The sequence below is a fragment of the Denticeps clupeoides genome, chromosome 16, assembly GCF_900700375.1.
Source record: "Denticeps clupeoides chromosome 16, fDenClu1.1, whole genome shotgun sequence".
In the NCBI taxonomy this organism is placed as follows: domain Eukaryota; kingdom Metazoa; phylum Chordata; class Actinopteri; order Clupeiformes; family Denticipitidae; genus Denticeps; species Denticeps clupeoides.
Window position 1 is genome coordinate 1,572,408 of NC_041722.1, and position 18,349 is coordinate 1,590,756.

General features: G+C 39.2%; 2 protein-coding genes across 6 annotated transcripts in view; both read right to left on the bottom strand.

Annotated features, from left to right (window-relative positions):
• dennd5a (DENN/MADD domain containing 5A) overlaps nt 1–6,359 on the bottom strand; it is a 39,233-nt gene extending 32,874 nt beyond the window's left edge. For 2 of the 5 annotated variants that reach the window (XM_028955788.1, XM_028955786.1), the window contains exons 1-3: nt 6,075–6,358; nt 1,978–2,049; nt 1,113–1,222 (exon numbers count right to left, since the gene is read on the bottom strand). In XM_028955788.1, the coding sequence (XP_028811621.1) occupies nt 1,113–1,222; nt 1,978–2,049; nt 6,075–6,174 (282 nt within the window). In that variant the 5' untranslated portion in view covers nt 6,175–6,358. Of the gene's footprint in view, nt 1–1,112; nt 1,223–1,977; nt 2,050–6,074 lie in introns of all 5 variants that reach the window. The other 3 variants (XM_028955790.1, XM_028955787.1, XM_028955789.1) reach the window with 2 other exon arrangements.
• Nucleotides 6,360–8,092: 1,733 nt separating this feature from the next.
• tmem41b (transmembrane protein 41B) lies at nt 8,093–17,539 on the bottom strand. The gene is made up of 7 exons (XM_028956604.1): nt 17,318–17,539; nt 15,638–15,755; nt 12,774–12,902; nt 11,339–11,432; nt 11,158–11,262; nt 10,937–11,075; nt 8,093–9,093 (listed from the first exon to the last, which is right to left on the bottom strand). Exons 1-7 carry the CDS (start codon nt 17,406–17,408, stop codon nt 8,924–8,926), a joined length of 846 nt encoding a protein of 281 aa, XP_028812437.1. The 5' UTR covers nt 17,409–17,539; the 3' UTR covers nt 8,093–8,923.
• Between the last annotated feature and the right edge of the window lie 810 nt (nt 17,540–18,349).

An 18,349-nucleotide genomic window follows, 5' to 3' on the forward strand; every position in this document is an offset into this window, starting at 1 on the left:
TTAAAGGATGAATGGGGCTGTGTATCGTGAGATTTTGGGCAAAATCAGTGATCAGTGAGAGCATTGAAGATGAAACGTGACTGGATCTTCCAGCAAAACAATTATCCCAAACACACTGCCCGGGCAACAAGGAATTGGCTATGTAAAAATCATTACAATGTTCTGGAGTGGCCTAGCCAGTCACCTGACCTCAATCCAATACAGAATCTGTGCCCAGTGACTGCCCCAAAACATCACAGCTTGAACATTTGACATTTGTCATTCCCAAGGCTACATTACAAAGTTTTGAGGTGAACTTTTGCAGGGTGGTAGTAGCCTAGTGGGTAACACTCGCCTATGAACCAGAAGACCCGGGTTCGAATCCCACTTACTACCATTGTGTCCCTGAGCAAGACACTTAACCCTAAATTACTCCAGGGAGACTGTCCCTGTAATACTGATTGTAAGTCGCTCTGGATAAGGGCGTCTGATAAATGCTGTAAATGTAAACTTTTGCTATTGACCAAATACATCATTTCTCCACCATTTTACAAATAAATTCTTTCAAAATCATACATTTCCTGGATTTGTTTTTACATTCGGCCTCTCACTCAGTGAGACAACTTGTACAATCGGTGGCTGCCAAATAATTTTTTGCCCCACTTTCTCCACATACAGAATATTCCAACATTGTCTCAGTAAAGAAATGGTTTCGTTTGTTTAACTGCATTCTCTTAATCTATTTTTTGGACAAAAAATCTGATGTTTTAGGTCATGAATGAATTTGTCTTTTACAATGTTACAACATGCAAAAACCTTTAATCGGACCTAACATAATTAATGAAGCTGGGTAATTTAATACAATATAATTTAATGCTTATTTCTCTGGTTTAATTACTGATATCAATCTAATCAATACTTCAGAATAATAAGTGAGCTACAACAGACAGTGACATTTCCATTCATGTGCAGGTTTGATTTTTGAGATTTCATCAAATCAGTCTTTTGTGTGGATCACTGTCGTGTATATATCAAGGAATTAAAAAATTAAGATTATGTTATGATTGTTATCATTGCCATTGTGTGTCCAAGAATCTACACAAGCTACATTTAAATCTGTGTAAAACACTGACCATCCCCACAGCATCCTGGTCGAATGGGTTCCATTCCACATTTTCAGGGTAATGTGCAAGGACTTTCGATTTGAATGTTCTCCGCAATGGACTCTGCTCAAAATTCTCACCTGGGGTCGGTGGAGTGAAATAGAATGAATGAGAGAGAGAGAGAAAAACTGATTAAGGACAGTGGGTTCAGAGTTGAGGAAATGAATGCATTTTTGCAAGCCAAGCAGTTCACATAAGGGGAACACCACAGACACCTATTCAAGGTGTAGAAACCAAGTAGCATCATAAGATGTTGTCTGCTTCACCACTGCTCAACAAGCTGATGTAAAACATCTATTTCGTACTTCATTTGAAATATCCCTAAAGTCTTCTTCCTCTTTTTATAACCCCACAAATATAGAAATATAATTCATGTATTTTAAAAAAGAGTCAACCCTTAAACACTTGTTGAGCAATCTGAAACACAACAGCTTTTATGGAATTTCAGGCAAAGCGAATCTCCCAAACGGAAATCAATCAAAAATGCAATCAAGCCCATAGTGATACAGAAGTAGTGATACACATTCCAAAAAGTACTGTTCAGTCATTTAGAGTGAATAAGTGGAAAAGTATACGCTGACCAAGCAAGACCAGTGCCCATGGTATGGGCTCCTGGAGGGAAGGTAGTGATTGGCTGTTTAGAAGCTGCTGAAGGAGGAGAGAAAGGGGCAGGGTGGGAGAACAGCTCCAAAAATCCCCTTCACCTGTTGTCAGCTGGCCAGGAAAACAGAAAATCCTTCCAAATTAATGATAAATAAAGCGGAGGAGTGCTGTGAATGGATTAAAAGGTTAAAGGGAGCAAGCGTGACAGGAGTGTTGTCACCGGCGCAGTTACCTGTTTCCACACCCGTCCTCACTGGCCTGGCTCCATCATGGACTTTAGTAGCCTGTATATACTGGCATAAAGCTACACAACACATAAAACAATAGGTATACACCAGGAGATAAGGCCAATACACATTTACTTATACAGTAAATGACACAAGCACTGATTAGGGATTGGTGAGTATTTCTAAACGTGTGGAGTATTTGGGAGCAAACAAGGTCTGAAGGAAGATTTGGAATCCCCTTTCCCCTTGGGATTTCTTACTTGTGAACAATGTTTGAATGACCTCAAGAATACAAAAGCTGGATATAAAATTAGTAAGCGCATTCAACTAGGGCTGCAACTAACGATTATTTTGATAATCTGTCAATTGTTTTTTTGATTAATCGTAGAATCGGATAAAAAAAAAAAAAAAGAAAAGCATTCATTTCCAACCCTTTATTCAAAAACAGAACCAAAATCTTTAGAAAGTGCACAAACATGTTGCTCCTTGAGCTGTTATAATAATAATAAAATAAAATAAAAATTGACTAACACAAAAAAAATACACATGTATGCTTTACATCTGCCAAATATAGACTTTTTTTTAAATAAAATGCCACCTGAGCTGCCAGAACGATAAATAATTTATAAAAAAATAAAAAACAATACAAATCAGAAAATTTAACAGGATTTGTTTGAATGTCAGAACTTGTTCTCTACACTACACTGCACATGCACACACTCGCAGACGCACACACTCACAAACTCTCACACTGACACACTCACACACACACACTGCAAAAAATGCTTTTCTAACTTAGTAGTTTTGTCCTGATTTCAGTCCAAATCTCTAAAAAAAATCTTAAATCAAGATAAATTTACTAGACACATGAAATAGTATAAGAAATTGTCTTGTTTTCTGAAAAACATCTCAAAATTAAGTGATTGTTTGCTTAAAACAAGTAAAATTATCTGCCAATGGTGTAAGAAAACTAATCTTAATGAGATATAATCTCAAACAGAAGTTTTAAGCATCACTTAATTTTCTCATGCCATTTTTCTTGTCTAGTAATCTTGATTTTAAGATTTTTTAGATATTTGGACTGGAAACGAGAAAACAATGACTAGGTAAGAAAAGCTTTTTTTGCAGTGTAGCTATACATGACAACAGATTTAAAAATGAATGGTCCAAAAAAGGCTAGAGAATAAAAACATGTCTTTAGTCTTTTAATGCAAAGTAACTATAGCACCCCTGCTTTACTACTGTCATGCTTCTGCAGCTGGATGACTGGTAAATATTTACATTTACATTTACGGCATTTACCAGACGCCCTTATCCAGAGCGACTTACTATCAGTAGTTACAGGGACAGTCTCCCTGGAGCAACTTAGGGCTAAGTGTCTTGCTCAGGGACACAATAGGCGAGTCGTCCACGCGAAGACGCAGAGAACAGTTCGATCGCTGTTTCATCGCCCCTCCACACCTGTAGGTGGCGCTGTACGTCCCCATCTAGTTCTCCTCCGCGGCGAGTTAAACACCAGCACCAGGGACATTACGTTCCTCACTTCAAAACGGAACAAAAGTAGAATACTGTAGTGACTTACCCTGCTGCTGAACTCCCTTCTTCCTGCTCAAACACTCCAACATGTTTGCGTTTCAGGTGCAGGATCATTGCCGTGGTGCTCCCGTGCCGTGCCATATCGCTTTTGCATATTTTCGCGCAGATTTCTCTGCCTCCACCATATATCTGTCCTCTACCTCCGCTCGGGTTTTTTTATTTTTGCTCCGCGCTGTCTATGAGGTGCCAAACTCTGCTATCATCTGTGCGCGAGAGAGACCGAGTGTGTTCACTCCGCTCCGCGCTCAAATAAATTTTTTTTTTAATAATCAAACGTCCCCGCATCGCGCGACATAACCAATCGATTAGGAAATTAGTTGCCAACTGTTTTAGTAATCGATTTTTATCGATTCAAGCGATTCGTTGTTGCAGCCCTACATTCAACAAAGACTTAATAATAGATAATAGACCTAAGAAGACACTGGTGACCTGGCCTGATTGGATGGTTGTGGTTTTAGTGCTACTGAGGTTTCCCTGAGAAAGGTATTGTCCTAACACACCACTCCCACTGCTCACAAAGGGTGACTTTTTAAAAGCAGTGGACAAATCTTTTTGCGTGCACCACATGTTGTGCATGCTGCACGACATTGCTGTTTTTAAAAAGCAATGCTATTTAGTGCTGCTGTATTGAACGTTTTTCCTGAAAGACATGCATTTCCGACCTGCATGCAAGCCATTTAGGCCATTGTTGAGGTTTTCATAGTGAGGATGGGTTTGTCTGTGTAAGTCTACTGGCTAGCAGGACTGTGATAGAATTCCGTCAGTCAGCACACCAGACACAACAAATGTGTCTAGAGCATAGTAGGGGTGTTGAAATGAATCATATAATCGATTAATCACAATGCAGACGTGGACATTCTGCAGTACATAATCGATTATAATGACATTGCTGGATGATTTTCTGGTGGTGGCATAAATATCACGGTGAGCGCAGAGCTGCTGCAGTTGGTCTGAAAGCGGATTTAATTTTTCTCCAATGAGCAGAAAAACTGTCTGTGTACAGTCCGCGCTCAGCTGATGCCACGGCTAAATCAGCCGTTTATGGAGTTTGTGTCTTCAGGTTGTAATGGGTTTGGATCGGTGTGTAGTGGAGGAAACTCTGATAACTCCGTCGCAAAGAAAGAGAAACTCACACCACTCTCTCAATGAGGACCGGGGCAGATGACTAACTTCGCCCACAGCGAAGAATATACAAATGTTACATGGTAAACACTGACATTGTCATCATCTCACAATGTAGAAAATGCATTGCAGTGCACTGATATCGAATCATTGATAATCGTAATCAAATCAAATCATGAGACAAGTGAAGGTTCACACCTCTAGAACATATAGTAATGTGTAGTGTTTTTGACTTTGGGTGTGGAGAAAAGCCAGAAACTAAATAAGGTCTACATTACCACCATGAATTAAATTATTGGTGTATAACTGGATAACTAGGGGTGGTAGTAGCCTAGTGGTAACACACTCACCTATGAACCAGAAGACCCAGGTTCAAATCCCACTTACTACCATCGTGTCCCTGAGCAAGACACTTAACCCTAAATTGCTCCAGGGGGGGACTGTCCCTGTAACTACTGATTGTAAGTCGCTCTGGATAAGGGTGTCTGATAAATGCTGTAAATGTAAAATGTAAATGTAAATGTAACTGTCTAGCACTGTCACAAAGGCAATGGTGGGAGGAATGGTGATCTTTTAAAAATGGTGTGAAGTGTTTGAATGTACTGTATAAAAACTTCCCCAAATCACATTTTCATAGCTTACATATTCATTACATATTACATATTCATCTGAGGCCTATGTCCCTGCTATAAGAGACTTAACATGAACATATTTCTGGTACATCTCATACCTTTCCCTTGACGAGGTCTGATAAAATGGTTATAGGAGAGGATTGCTGGGATTATTATTTTCCACCAGGCCTCATAAATATGACAAATCTGGGAGATTTTAAATGAGAGACATATGGACAAGATAACATGAATTTGATTCAACGAGTAATGAGACTTTACAGCAAAGCCTATCTCTACAGTAATGTGATGACGATTCTAGCCCTAGTCCGTTTTCGGTCTTGGTCTCGGTCTTGGTTTAGAGGGTCTACACTACTCAGAACTGAACGGAGGTTCGGGGTCTGAATCCGATGGCGCCGCAGTTACGGACATCGCTGCAAGCAGCGGGTACGAACAGCAGCCACCCAAGAAAACAAGTGTCTCTGTGTTCCAGCTAGACCAGCAGTACGGTGCCCGACAAGCATTCAACTTAGAGCCAACATTTAAAACCATATATAATAATAAAAAACATCTTGTAGTGGACGATCGAAGCCTCCTCGGGATGCGTCGTGGCCTTACGATGACTACGTCACAGAAATGTTCATTTTGTTTTGAGGCATTAAAATAAACAAAGATAATTACATATTACAACTACATATTAACCCAAACAAATATAATAAATGACAAAGAAACAGTAAGGCGACTTCTTCTGCATCCAAACGTTCTGCCGGGCTTACCGGAAAGCTCGTCCGGTTCCAGCCCGCTTTCGATGTCCAGTCCACATATGACGAAGTAATCTGCAAATCGGCAGGAACTCGAGATGGAACCGGTGGTCATCCTGTGACAGGGAGGGTGACGCGGATGATTGTTCGCGTTTCGCCGCGATGTTAAAAAGGCCCATTACACCACATCCGCAGCGCTGTCCTCTCACCGAGGCTGGGAAATCAGAGCAGCCGCAATCCGTACATGCCACTTACGCATTGCATTGTGGGCCTTCTTTGCATCTGGCTTCTCTGCCTCAGGACACACAGCGCATGCGCATGTCTTCTCGCGATGACGTTATGTGACCCTGGTCCGCAGCTTATTACGATGAAGACAGGAACATTCGCACGTCTTTTAGGAGGACACACAAACACAAAACGTCAAGGTGCAACGGAGGTCCCCTTGTGCCAGGAACCGTCCACACTCCCCAGATGCCTTTCATGCCTGCCCACTGCTGAATAAGGGTGATGGGTTAAATGCAGAGGACACATTCAAAAGTGAAGTGATTGTCATTGTGAAATGACAAAACCAAACAGTGCACAATGAAATGTGTCCACTGCTTTTAACCCTTGGTGAGCAGTGGGCAGCCATGACAGGCATCTGGGGATGGTGCTTTGCTCAGTGGCACCTTGGCGGTTCAGGATTCGAACCTGCAACCTTCTGATTATAGGTCAATTTCCTTACCCACTAGGCCATCACTGCACATTTTGCTGTGTATCACAATGACAATCACTTTATCACTTCCTTTTAGTTTGGAGGCCAAATTCCTCAAACCATTCTGTTAGCTTTTATGATGCATACAGATCCAGTCTTCCAGTGTCTGGGCCCATACATCACAGATCAACAAAAAGTGATGTAATTGAATGGCACAACCTGATTCTGTAATGTATCATTGGACAATTTCCTGTGTAGTACAAGTGCAGATAGTGCACTTTTTGTTAAAACTTTGTTTATTGGAATTAGAGCATAAACAATAACAATATTCTCAAGAGATTACAAAAGAAAACATAAAAAAAACAAAACGAAAGGAAAATAAAAATATATATAGATACATACATACACACACACACACACGAATATAGATAGATAGACACACACACACACACACACACGAATATAGATACACACACACATACACACAAATACACACACTTTACAAAAAAAAAACAGCCTACAATCGCCCCCACAATCTACCTATACTAAAATAAATAAATACATAAATACAAATGGAAACCTCACAGACATGAACTGTATCACCCAGGAACAAAAGGGAAATTCTAACTCTTAACCAGGTTGAGAAAAGGACCACAATTTTTTTATGTCTTAAGGGAACCCCTAAATGAAAGTCTTATCCTTTGCGGTTTAACGAAATAAAGAATTTGGCTGAGAGGTTCAGAGGATTTCCAGTTTGTCGTAATGAATCTTCTTGCCAGTAAGGTAGAAAAGGCCAGCATGACATTTGGATGAGCAGACAGCAAAGGAGGCGAGTAGAAAACTCCAATGTCGCAAGCATGTTGGGCTCTACTCTCTTCCCCACAAATTCTGACAACATGTAAAATGTCCAGTACTGGTGTAAAGAAGGTCAAAGCCAGAATAATATTGGCAGAGGAGAGCTGACATTGTTTACACAATGGATCGACGGCCTCATAGATTTGTGACAACCGCACCTTAGTGTAATATGAAAGGTGTAAGAGCTTAAACTGTATGAGGCCAAGTCTAGCGCAAATAGATGAACTCGCAGCAGAACCTCCTCCCAAATCTCATCAGGACTTTCCTGTCCCAGATCCTCCTCCTAAAGTGTCTTCATTCGGTTTAATTTTTTTGTATAGATTCAATACTTTATTGTTGTGTTTTACATCTCATAAGCAGAAGTAAAAAATCTCTTGGGTTAATTTGTAACAAATAAATAAATATACTGTTGGCAAAAGTAAAACATGAATATAAAACAACCGATCAACAAATAAATGAATGAATGAACTCACCTTCAAAGACAATGCCCAAACCAGTGATGACAAACAGTTTATTTCCATTAAAAATTTTAATAATGTTGTTATAAATAATAATGTTTACAAGTAACTTGAGGTGGGGTGGTATGAAATGAACAGAACTGATTACAAATCAATTTATGCTGAGCATTACTACTCAATTTAATTATGCAATACTGTGCTCATTTACAAATTAGGAATCATGTTACAGAACACAGCAATATAAATGTGGCTGAAATAGTGAGGAGTGGCATATTTCCAAGATAAATCTTGTTGGATGTAGTCATCTGCTCCAACAGTAAGCAATGATTCATCTAATCATTAAAATAGTTTGAGTTAAGACTAAAAGACACTGGATCATAGCAGACAAGAACCTAGACAGCATCACACTGGCACACTTGACAGGCACAGCTGCATGACTTAGCATGAGTGTTCAAAAAACTACCAAGGCCAAAAGCTCAATAAATGTAGACACATATTAAATTAAACAAGAAAAAATATATACCTTCACCAACACGGTTCAGGCCACAATCAACCATTAAGCTTATATCAGCAGTTACTTCAAGTGACCTGTGATATGTTCGGTTTTATCTGTGGCACAGTACTCATTCTGGGGTTCTTTATAGTATAGATATATATTTGTCTGCTGTTTCAGTGAGAGGCTTTGCAAAGATTCAGTTTCCATCTTTGCTAACAGGGGAGACTGGCAGTTTTGCAAAGGAGAGGGTAATGAAGCAGTGGTCATCTTCTTGAAACCATTTCAGAAACCGAAGAGAGTGCAAGTCCGTTGCTGAGTGACATTATCTTGTAATCTGAACTGGGCAGGATGAAGGGAAGGCCTATTCTAGTTTCTGTTGCAGTTTCTTCTGGAAGGCAACAGGAAGGATAGAAAGCACAGCAAGGACACCAAGCACCAGCAGTGAGTTCCAGGATATAGCCTCTCCTGCTGTGGTTAGCTTGTATAAAGTTGTCCCGGCATTTATCGCCACAAATGATGGTGGGGCCACACCTGAAAACACACACAAAAAAAAAACTCAATCAGCTCTTTCTCCTGGCCTAAACTGCCAAACCTCAGGCAAATGTGCAATATGAATTATGGTGGGATCAGACTAAACCTTTTAGACTAAAAACCTTATTTTAGTATAGCTGGAAACAGTTGCAATAAGAAGCAATAAAACTTTTTTTTACACTAGTACAGTAATGGACCAGCAAATTGTTTGTCTTTTTTTATTTTTAAACCCATGTTACTTTTTTCCCCTCATGAACCCACCATCTTGCTATGCACACAACAAAGAGATGAAAACTCAGACACTATATCTTTCCTAACTTTGACCACAGCGCTCATTGATATATTGATGATTGTTGCTGTTGCAACAAATCATGTCAAAACTTGGCCATCAACCAGACCATTCATAAACACACCCAATGACAACAGAACCAATAAATTTGCTGAAAGACTGGTCAGGGGGTTCACACGGATTTAACAAATTTGTTAAATATTCTTACACTTTCCATACCAAGCAATGACAGAACCATAACTCACCCCTGGTGTGATGTTTGAAGTTTACGTTTACGGCATTTGTCAGACGCCCTTATCCAGAGCGACTTACAACGTGCTTTCAAGTTACCATCGATGAAGAGATCAATTCCGGTTCACTAGGACCCCCAACTATGAATACATCTTTTATTCACTCTGTTGTAGATTCTGTGACCTGCTCATACACGTTTCTGTAAGAACCACTGTAAATGAATCGATCCTAACAAACCATGAATAATAAAATTTTAACTGAAGAGCAGTAGTCCATAGAACATCTGTGGGAGCACACTTAAAACGTGTCTATTTTAATATGTCGAGAGACATCATGTACCCGAATCCTTAATGGCATGCACATGAACTGAAGTGAAAAATTACTGGTCTACATCATCTAGACCAATATTTGTCAGAGCAGATTGGATAAGCCTTTGCCACAATGCTGAAACTGGTGATGGTGCAGTTATGAACGACTTAGTCAAGTTGTGTGAGGCATCCCACCTCCAAATAGACAAGTCTGAGACAAAGGACAGGTTCACTGATTTTGGAAAATAAGCTATACACAAGAAATTATTTTCTGGAGGAAACAGTCACTTCCACATTGACAAAGTCAATCATGATCCTGCTTTACCTTGCCTTTATTTACACTAGCAGCCTGGTTTAGGACCCTCTCACTCAAAAAACAAAAAAATTAAGTGGTACAGCAAGACAGCTAAAGCGCATAATTAGTTACATTTTAAATGACTGCTCCCATCAGCTTCTCCCATTTGGTCTCAGGTTCTGAGTCACAAAAAGTATGACAAAAATATTTTATTATTTTATATTATATATATAAGCTGCAGCCATTACAGTGAGCAAGTCATAGGTTTATGAACAATAATGACTATTATTTCTTTATACTTCCCCCCCATTATGCTATTATTTGATTCTATTGTTTGTATTTCTTTTATTATCTTCAGTGTTTAAGTAGTTACTGGACCTGATAAGAACGTTTTAGTGTCTTTGTGTTAAGCTGGATGATGTGTGGTTTTCTATGTGTGTACATGAGGACGCTCTACTATAAACAAAATCTACCTTTGGGTATTAATAAAGTAACTTGTCCAGGAGATTATGCATATTTTGACCAGAAGTTCTGACCAGGCCAGTAGCATTCTCTATTTACACAGTCCCTCTATAACAATCACCATTAATGATGGTCTGCTCGGCACTCGGATCGAGGTCAAAATGGTGCCATTTCTGAGGGAAAATAATATTATGGTAATAATGTCATCATCCTGTTCTACTGAACTGATCCCAACTGCTATACGAGTGGCACTCTTACCAAAGAAAGTGCCCACAAAGAACACGCCTAAAGGCACATTGATAACAGGAGAGGTGATGTTGATGAACCAATTTGGGAGGAATGGCGTGATTCTCAGGAAGATTATGTAATTGATCAGGTGCTCTCTGTGCTTCTCAACCTGAAACCGGTGAAAGAAGAATTTGGTATTAGGACCACCAGCAGAACTTGTGCATGTGGAACTAAGAACGCTTAATACATACCTGTTTTGACCACTTCTGAGCACGCTCAGTGAGGTACTTGTAGACCACTGGCCGTCCCACCAGGTAAGAAAGCATATAGCAGAAAGATGCACCCAGTCCTGAGCACTGCATACATTGTAAATGATGAGAAATTTTATTCTAGGCATAGACCACTAGGCTGAGGAATGACATCTACACTCACCAGACAGACGAGGAACAGGGCCAATGGAAAGGGATACAGGTAGCCAGATAAGATGCTGAGGAATATGGAGCCTGGGATGGCAAACGTCTGAAGGCTATGCATCTCAGTCAAGGTCCCAGAGTAGAGCTTAGCATTAGCACTAAATGTGGCAGACCACTGCCATACTAATTATAAACAAATGGCTGCTATGGGCTGATGTGTAACTATTTCTTCAATAAAGAAGTAAAATAAATTATATTATTTAATGGATTAAATGATTTCCCTGTGTTATACCATTTTATTTGATAAAATTATGACCATCTATGGTTTGATTTTTTTTTGTGAGGATTAAATGGGTTGTTACAGGCACTTTGAGAAATATATACTTAGAAAACTTGTGATCTGCATGGAACACATTCATCTGTTCAGTAGTAGTTTCTTCACAAAACATACACAACTAAGAATAAACAGACAAAAACAGCAAAAGTATCCCCCACTGGACCTCCAACCCTCCAACCATTTCAAACTTCCTAAGCCGGTCCTTTAAATGCATAACATTAATGAGGTCAGTAAACCAAAGCTTGGAAGATGGGGATGTGACGCTGCGACCACCAAATTTTACAGTGTCTGGTTTTAAGCACTTATATGTGTAGTGTTTGTGGATTTTGTTGTTCTGACTGTCGTCTTGCGGATTCGCGTTTATGTAGACGGGGGGTGCACACATTCTGCTACATTTATGCCTAGCACACACACATATTCTGGAGCACACAGTGGTGGGTAAACACACTACATTCATGTACATACGCAAGAACTGGCACATAGTGGCACACTGTGTTGTTTTTGTTAAAGACAACCAAAACCTACTTGCTGCACAGCATTGTAGAGTATCCTGAGGAAGGGGTGGCTTTTCTTCGAGCATTGAGGGTATATGAATTGAATCAAAAATAAAATATATATCAGATTTTGATGCTGATAAATTCTTCATGTGGGCCATTATTTAATCTGTAGGTATCTCTAAAAATCCCCGTTTCCCCTTATGCATCCATTTGAGAAACTGGGGTACAAACAAGGGGTTGTCTAATACAGGGATTAGCACTGAGAATGGTTTATGTTTAAAATATGTTGTCATTTGTACTCAAATATTTCGTTTCTAAGGCATTAATACACAGAACTTAGCAAGTATGGCAAACACTTCAATTTGAAATCAACGAGCCTTTTCGGTAGATCTGTCCAGAGCAGAAACTAGAACCCTTATGTTAGCGGCCCAGTAATGACAACAGAAATTGGGCATGGCCATTCCCCATTCTTCTTTATCCTGTGGGATTTGCCATAGGATCTTGAATGAGTCCAGAGTTTTAAAGAAATGGATTTGCCATAGGATCACTATTGACCACCCTTAGTTAAGGCAACACAGCTATTTACATAAAAAAGAAACAAGAACAAGTGAAAAGGATACAAGATGTATGTTGCAAAGTATGCAACTAGGACTTGTGAGTAGTAAGTGTCCTTATACTTCGACAGGACTGTCCCCAGGGCCTTAGCATCTTCCATGTCTTTTGGAATTTTTATTTTTTCCTTCTCATCTCTAAAATACAAAAATGTAAGAAAGGTGTATATGAAAACATTGATAGAAAAAAACTATTTAACATATGACTAATCATGTGCACCTAATAAAAAAAAAAAACCTGTATATCGCAAAAACTGTATAGTGCAATATTTTTCAACGCATGAAAATTTGTAATCTATATTAGCCAAATGTTATTATTTTCATGTACTTTTTGGAGGAAAATGTATAGAAACAGTACACTGTTTAGTTGTACTTGCGCTAAAGCTGTCGTGCTGGATAACAAATAGAGTAACAGTAGCCTGTATGTGTTTATGTAATCTCAACCTTTTCACAATCAAGAACATGTTCAAATTTTATGTGGCATGCTTTCAGGTTGTTTCAAAGTCTGGTGACTTGTATGCAATGTGATTGCATCAGTGCATTTCAGTTGGTGCCACAAAAGTACTCAAATAGCCAGCCATAATTTAATCAGACTTCCCAGTTACCGCTGTTACTCCGGCGTGAACCTCAGACCAACATTGAGAGATGCCAAGGGTTAAACAGGACTATGATCAGTCTGTCTTGCTTTGATCCTGAGTAACTTTTGTTTTATATGCTGCATTTTGCTTTCCCCACACTTATTTGTTTGTGTCCCCGTCCATAACACAATGGAAAAGTGAAATTCAAAATCAGAAAGTGTAAATGCAATAAGAAAATGTTATCCATCTGATGTTTACAGAATGACTACAGCCCAGAAAAGAAAGAGGATTATCATTTATAAGGGAACATTGAGGCCACATCAAGTTCAAGCTGATAATATCAATATTATTATCAATGATAATATCAACACCAGTGCTAATTGCTACAGAGTTCGATACGAGAAAAAAAAAAAAAAATATTATATAAAATTTCGTATCGAACTCTTTATCAATTAGTGATGGTGTTGATTTTTAAATTCCTGTTTTGTATCTGTCGGATTGCAGTGGGCAGCTCCTCCCCCGGCTACCTGGAGGACCCAAAGCTTACATGAAAGACACACTTTAAAGATGGCAGCTTGATTGTTTTTCGGCAGCACCAAGATTGCTGTCTGGAAGTATAAAGTTCAGAAAATAAACCAGATGAACAGGAAAAATCAAAAGTTGTGGACAAGCCCATTCACAAGAACTGTTCCAAAGTTGTCATTATCAAATGAGAGGTTTAACAAGACCTTTAAAACAACATTGCTCTGAAATATATGCAGAATTTCAAGAGAAGAGTAAAGTTGTTGTTCAAACATAATATGAATATTTTAATTGCCTCTGTGAAGCAATACTCTTGAAGTACATTAACTATAAGAATGGCTCTGTCTTCGCTTCTCTGTGTTTTACAATTATGTAATTGCACAATGTGCCTATATTTTTCACTTCTGCGGCATATTTTAATGTTGTCCTTCATTTGCATGTGACCTCGAGTTCAGTTGTGGACACCAAAGTCTCTCTCACCTCTTGTGACAGGAAACAATCTACCCGCATGAGAAACCCCCTTTCATCTCTTGTCATGACAGGAAACATTTTGTCTTTCAGTGAAGTTCCATGCCTTATTTAGAGTGTCCATGCCCTTTTTACCCACAAAAAAGGGAATGGAGACAAGACTTTTTGGGCCATCCTTGTAGTGGCCACTACAAGATCAAAGAAAATCCATTACATTTTATATGTAAAGCTATTTTTGCCATGTACATTGTTACAAAGTGCCTAACAATAGAACAGTAGCTCAAGGCCCCTAATGAGCAAGCCAAAAGCAACAGTGGCAAGGAAAAACACCCTGAAAAAGTACCAAGGCCAAGGGGAGCCTTGGTCTTGGAAGTACCCCCAGAGGAATTCTGAAAGATACCAGTAAGCCAGTAAGGAACCAGAGGACTTCGTTAGCAACTATTGGCAGGAAATATGAAATAAAAATAGCATACGACAACTATAAACCTATGTTTCAGTTTAACTAAATTAGGTATAGTTAAATGTATTTCGTGAGGGATCGTGAGGGATCGTGAGGGATCGTGAGGGATCGTGAGGGATCGTGAGGGATCGTGAGGGTTGCGCTGAACTGCACGGCAAAAATGGCAGTTTCATTGAATGCCACATTTGGCCTGACTTGGTTTTGACAGTCATACTTGTTCTATAGAACTGAAAATGGCTACTGGTTTCCATCTTGCAATTGGAAAGTTAGCCCTCTGAATTTGTGACTAAATAATACAAAATTTCATAAAATAATATTAATCGTGATACAAAGACACATGCTCAATCACTAGAGTTCAGTGGCAGACAAAACGAATATTTTAGCTGAAAAATAGCAATAGAGGCACTTTCTGGATATTCCGTGTGCGCTTTTTTGTGAAGCAGCTCCCAGTTGTACGCAGGGGATTGTGTTAAATGTAGTTTTTCCTTAAAATCATTCAGCGCTAGTACCCACTCTCTCTCACTTTCCATAACCACTTAGTTTTACTTAGGGTCACACCGGCTGCTGGAGCACATCCCGGGAGAATACAGACACTCCATCCAATCACCCATCCACTCATGCAGACTCAGTACACACAAGGGCCAAGTTGGGATTCAAACTCACAACCTTAGAAGTGTAAGGCCACATTACTAATCGCTGTGCGACCATGCTGCCCTAATTAATATACCTGTGCATTTTATTTTGAAGCCACCCTCATTAGGTTTGCTTCAAGGTATATCCTAACCACTTGCACTGCAGGAAGACATGGACTGCATTATACTGTGTATCATGAAACCCAGACTTACTCATTGAGCTCAGGGAAGTTTCTGTACACCACATACATGACTGATGCAGAACAGGCGAAGATGGAAAACAGGATGAGAAGTGACATGCGAGCAGAGCCTCCAGAAGCGTCACATACCCCTGGAAGAAATAATAAAAAAGCAATGGCATTTTATAGGGCTTGTCCACATTGAGTCTAACAGTATGCTTGGGCTTACAATTAGCATTAGGCCTTAATCATAAATGGGATGTGCAGATGTTTTATATTCTAGATCACAAATTTGGTAAAATATGATGAGAGAAAATTTTTTTTTAAATAAATAAAGCTGATTATTTCCAGCCCAAAATTAATCAACTATACCTCAAATTAACAATTAAAAATACCTCAAATTGATTCAGCATTTAGAGTTGAAAATGTTGCTTTCATTCACACTTTAGCACAGCCACAGCACTGGGTAAGAATTACTTAACATAAATAAAAATAAACTGGTACCAGCTTGACAGCCCTAATTAACAGACTATTAAATGGTTTTGGCCTTTCTACTACAACATTAAGGGTCAGTTTTCCATTTATGAATTAAGACTAGTCCTAACGCCAAAGCGTTTGAATTGTTACAAAGTTTCTGAATTGGAGAATTCAATTTTAGTTTAGGACTAGGCTTAATCCATGAACAGGCAGCTGATGAGGACCGTCAAGGCTCTATTCTGGTGTCATTCAGTTGCTCTATGCTGCCCCTAGGACATATACAGTGAAACTGGGATTCAATTATGCCAACAAAGGACAACAGCACATTTCTCTATAACCCAATTACCCCAGCCCAGTCTGGAACTTTGTATATGTATAATATCTATTATACTTTGTATAATATCTGGCACAAACCTGGACCCTAATCTGATTTTTGAATCCCATATCAGTAATGCAACTAAAATGCTTATTTTCCATCTTACAAATATCGCTATATCAACTATTCTCATACTGACAAACTTATCCATGCTTTTAGCACTAGCAGACAGATCTAAAGTAAAGTTATCTTCACTGGTATGCCTGGGAAATTCCCAAATATAATAATACAGTAATATAATTCCTAAAATTTCAGTTTCCAGCAATCAAAATTTAGTTTTTCAAACATAGGTGTTCAACTGAGAATTTGACACATCATTACTGTATACCGGTGGATCAGTGGATAGTGGATCAGCAATTCACTTTTGTAGTCCTACCCACAAATCAAACCGGCAATTAAGTGAAATATTATCACAATATAGATTTCGTTTAAAAAAAAAAATTGAATAAAAATCAGAAAACTGTATTAATCCGGAAGGAAATTGTTTAAATTGCAGTCCTTGTCAAAGAAAACTGACTAAGGAACACAGGGAGCTTCTAATGAATTCACTACTTAGTATGAAGTAAGAACTATGAATAATGAAATGAATCACATTATTAGTAATTCATAACAGTTTACTACTATAAGAGGTAAACGGTTCACCCACATGAGCTTTCATGTACAAATCTGTCCGTCACCAGCTGAGAAGATGAGTATCTAATTACGCAACACGAAGGCTTATCAAAGATCCACGTCATCCGTAAAGACCCTGCGTAACTGTGCCAGACTGAAATGAAGCAGATCGGCTTCGTTCTGTCCTGTAACTGTCACTCAATTACAGCTCTCTGTGTGTGTATGTATGGGTGAGCCGGTGTTCTTTACCTCGGACAGTTCGGGCTTCCACCGCTTTCCGATCTCCACCTGCCACAGACATGTTGTCGACCGCTCGCCCAGCGCTTCTTCTTCTAACCATAGTATTCACTAACCTCCTGAAAATAGAGTTCGTGGAAAATGGGAAACGAAAACTACCCGAACGTATGTGACTTCTCCCTCGCCGGACCGGTCAGCCCAGCACCCAACATCCGCCGCCTGGCTATTTCTACCTCGCCGCTACCGGTTAACGCAGAGCGTCTCATGACGAAACTCTCTAGCGCCTCCAGCGTAACAGCTATTACTGCAAGAGAGTTTCCTCTCCTGCATATAGTCGTGGACAAAAGTTTTGGGAATGACAGAAATACTGTTTTGCTGCTTTGTTTTTTTTGTCAGTTGTTCCTGTGTTGTACTGAAGTATAATCCCACACATTTTATAAGTTTCAAAGTCTTTTATTAGTTTATGCAAAGACTCAATATTGGCTGTGTTGGCCTTTTTTCCAAGACCTCTGCAATTAGCCCTGGAATACTGTCAATCAACTTCTGGGTCAAATCTTGACTGAAGGCAACCAATTCCAGAATTTGTGGGGTTTTGTTTGTCCACCTGTCTTTAGAGGATTGACAGGACTGATGAAACCATTTTTCTTCTCAGGACAACCAATTTTCCTGATGCCCCAAACCTTCGGAAAGGGAAAATGACTTTACCCCAGTCCTCATCGGAAGGGAAGCATCTTGCCTGAAAAGTTCTATGCTTCAGACAAGTATAGACCTTTCAATGCGAAAACACACTACCCAGGTAGATGAACATTGGGAACTTTATTTTGCTTTGATCAGTTAAATTTTTTTTTGTTTTTGCAATTACAACAGTGATGGTTGAAATAACAAGCTTTGCAAAAGAAAAGGGGAAAAATAATGGTTTTGTTGGTGTTCAATGGTATGTCGTCAATTAAATGCTGGCTTCTCTGTAAAATTCTTTTAAATCCTTCATTTCTCTGCTACTTCTTAAGCCACCCTTTAGAAGTTGCATACATCAGAATAATAATA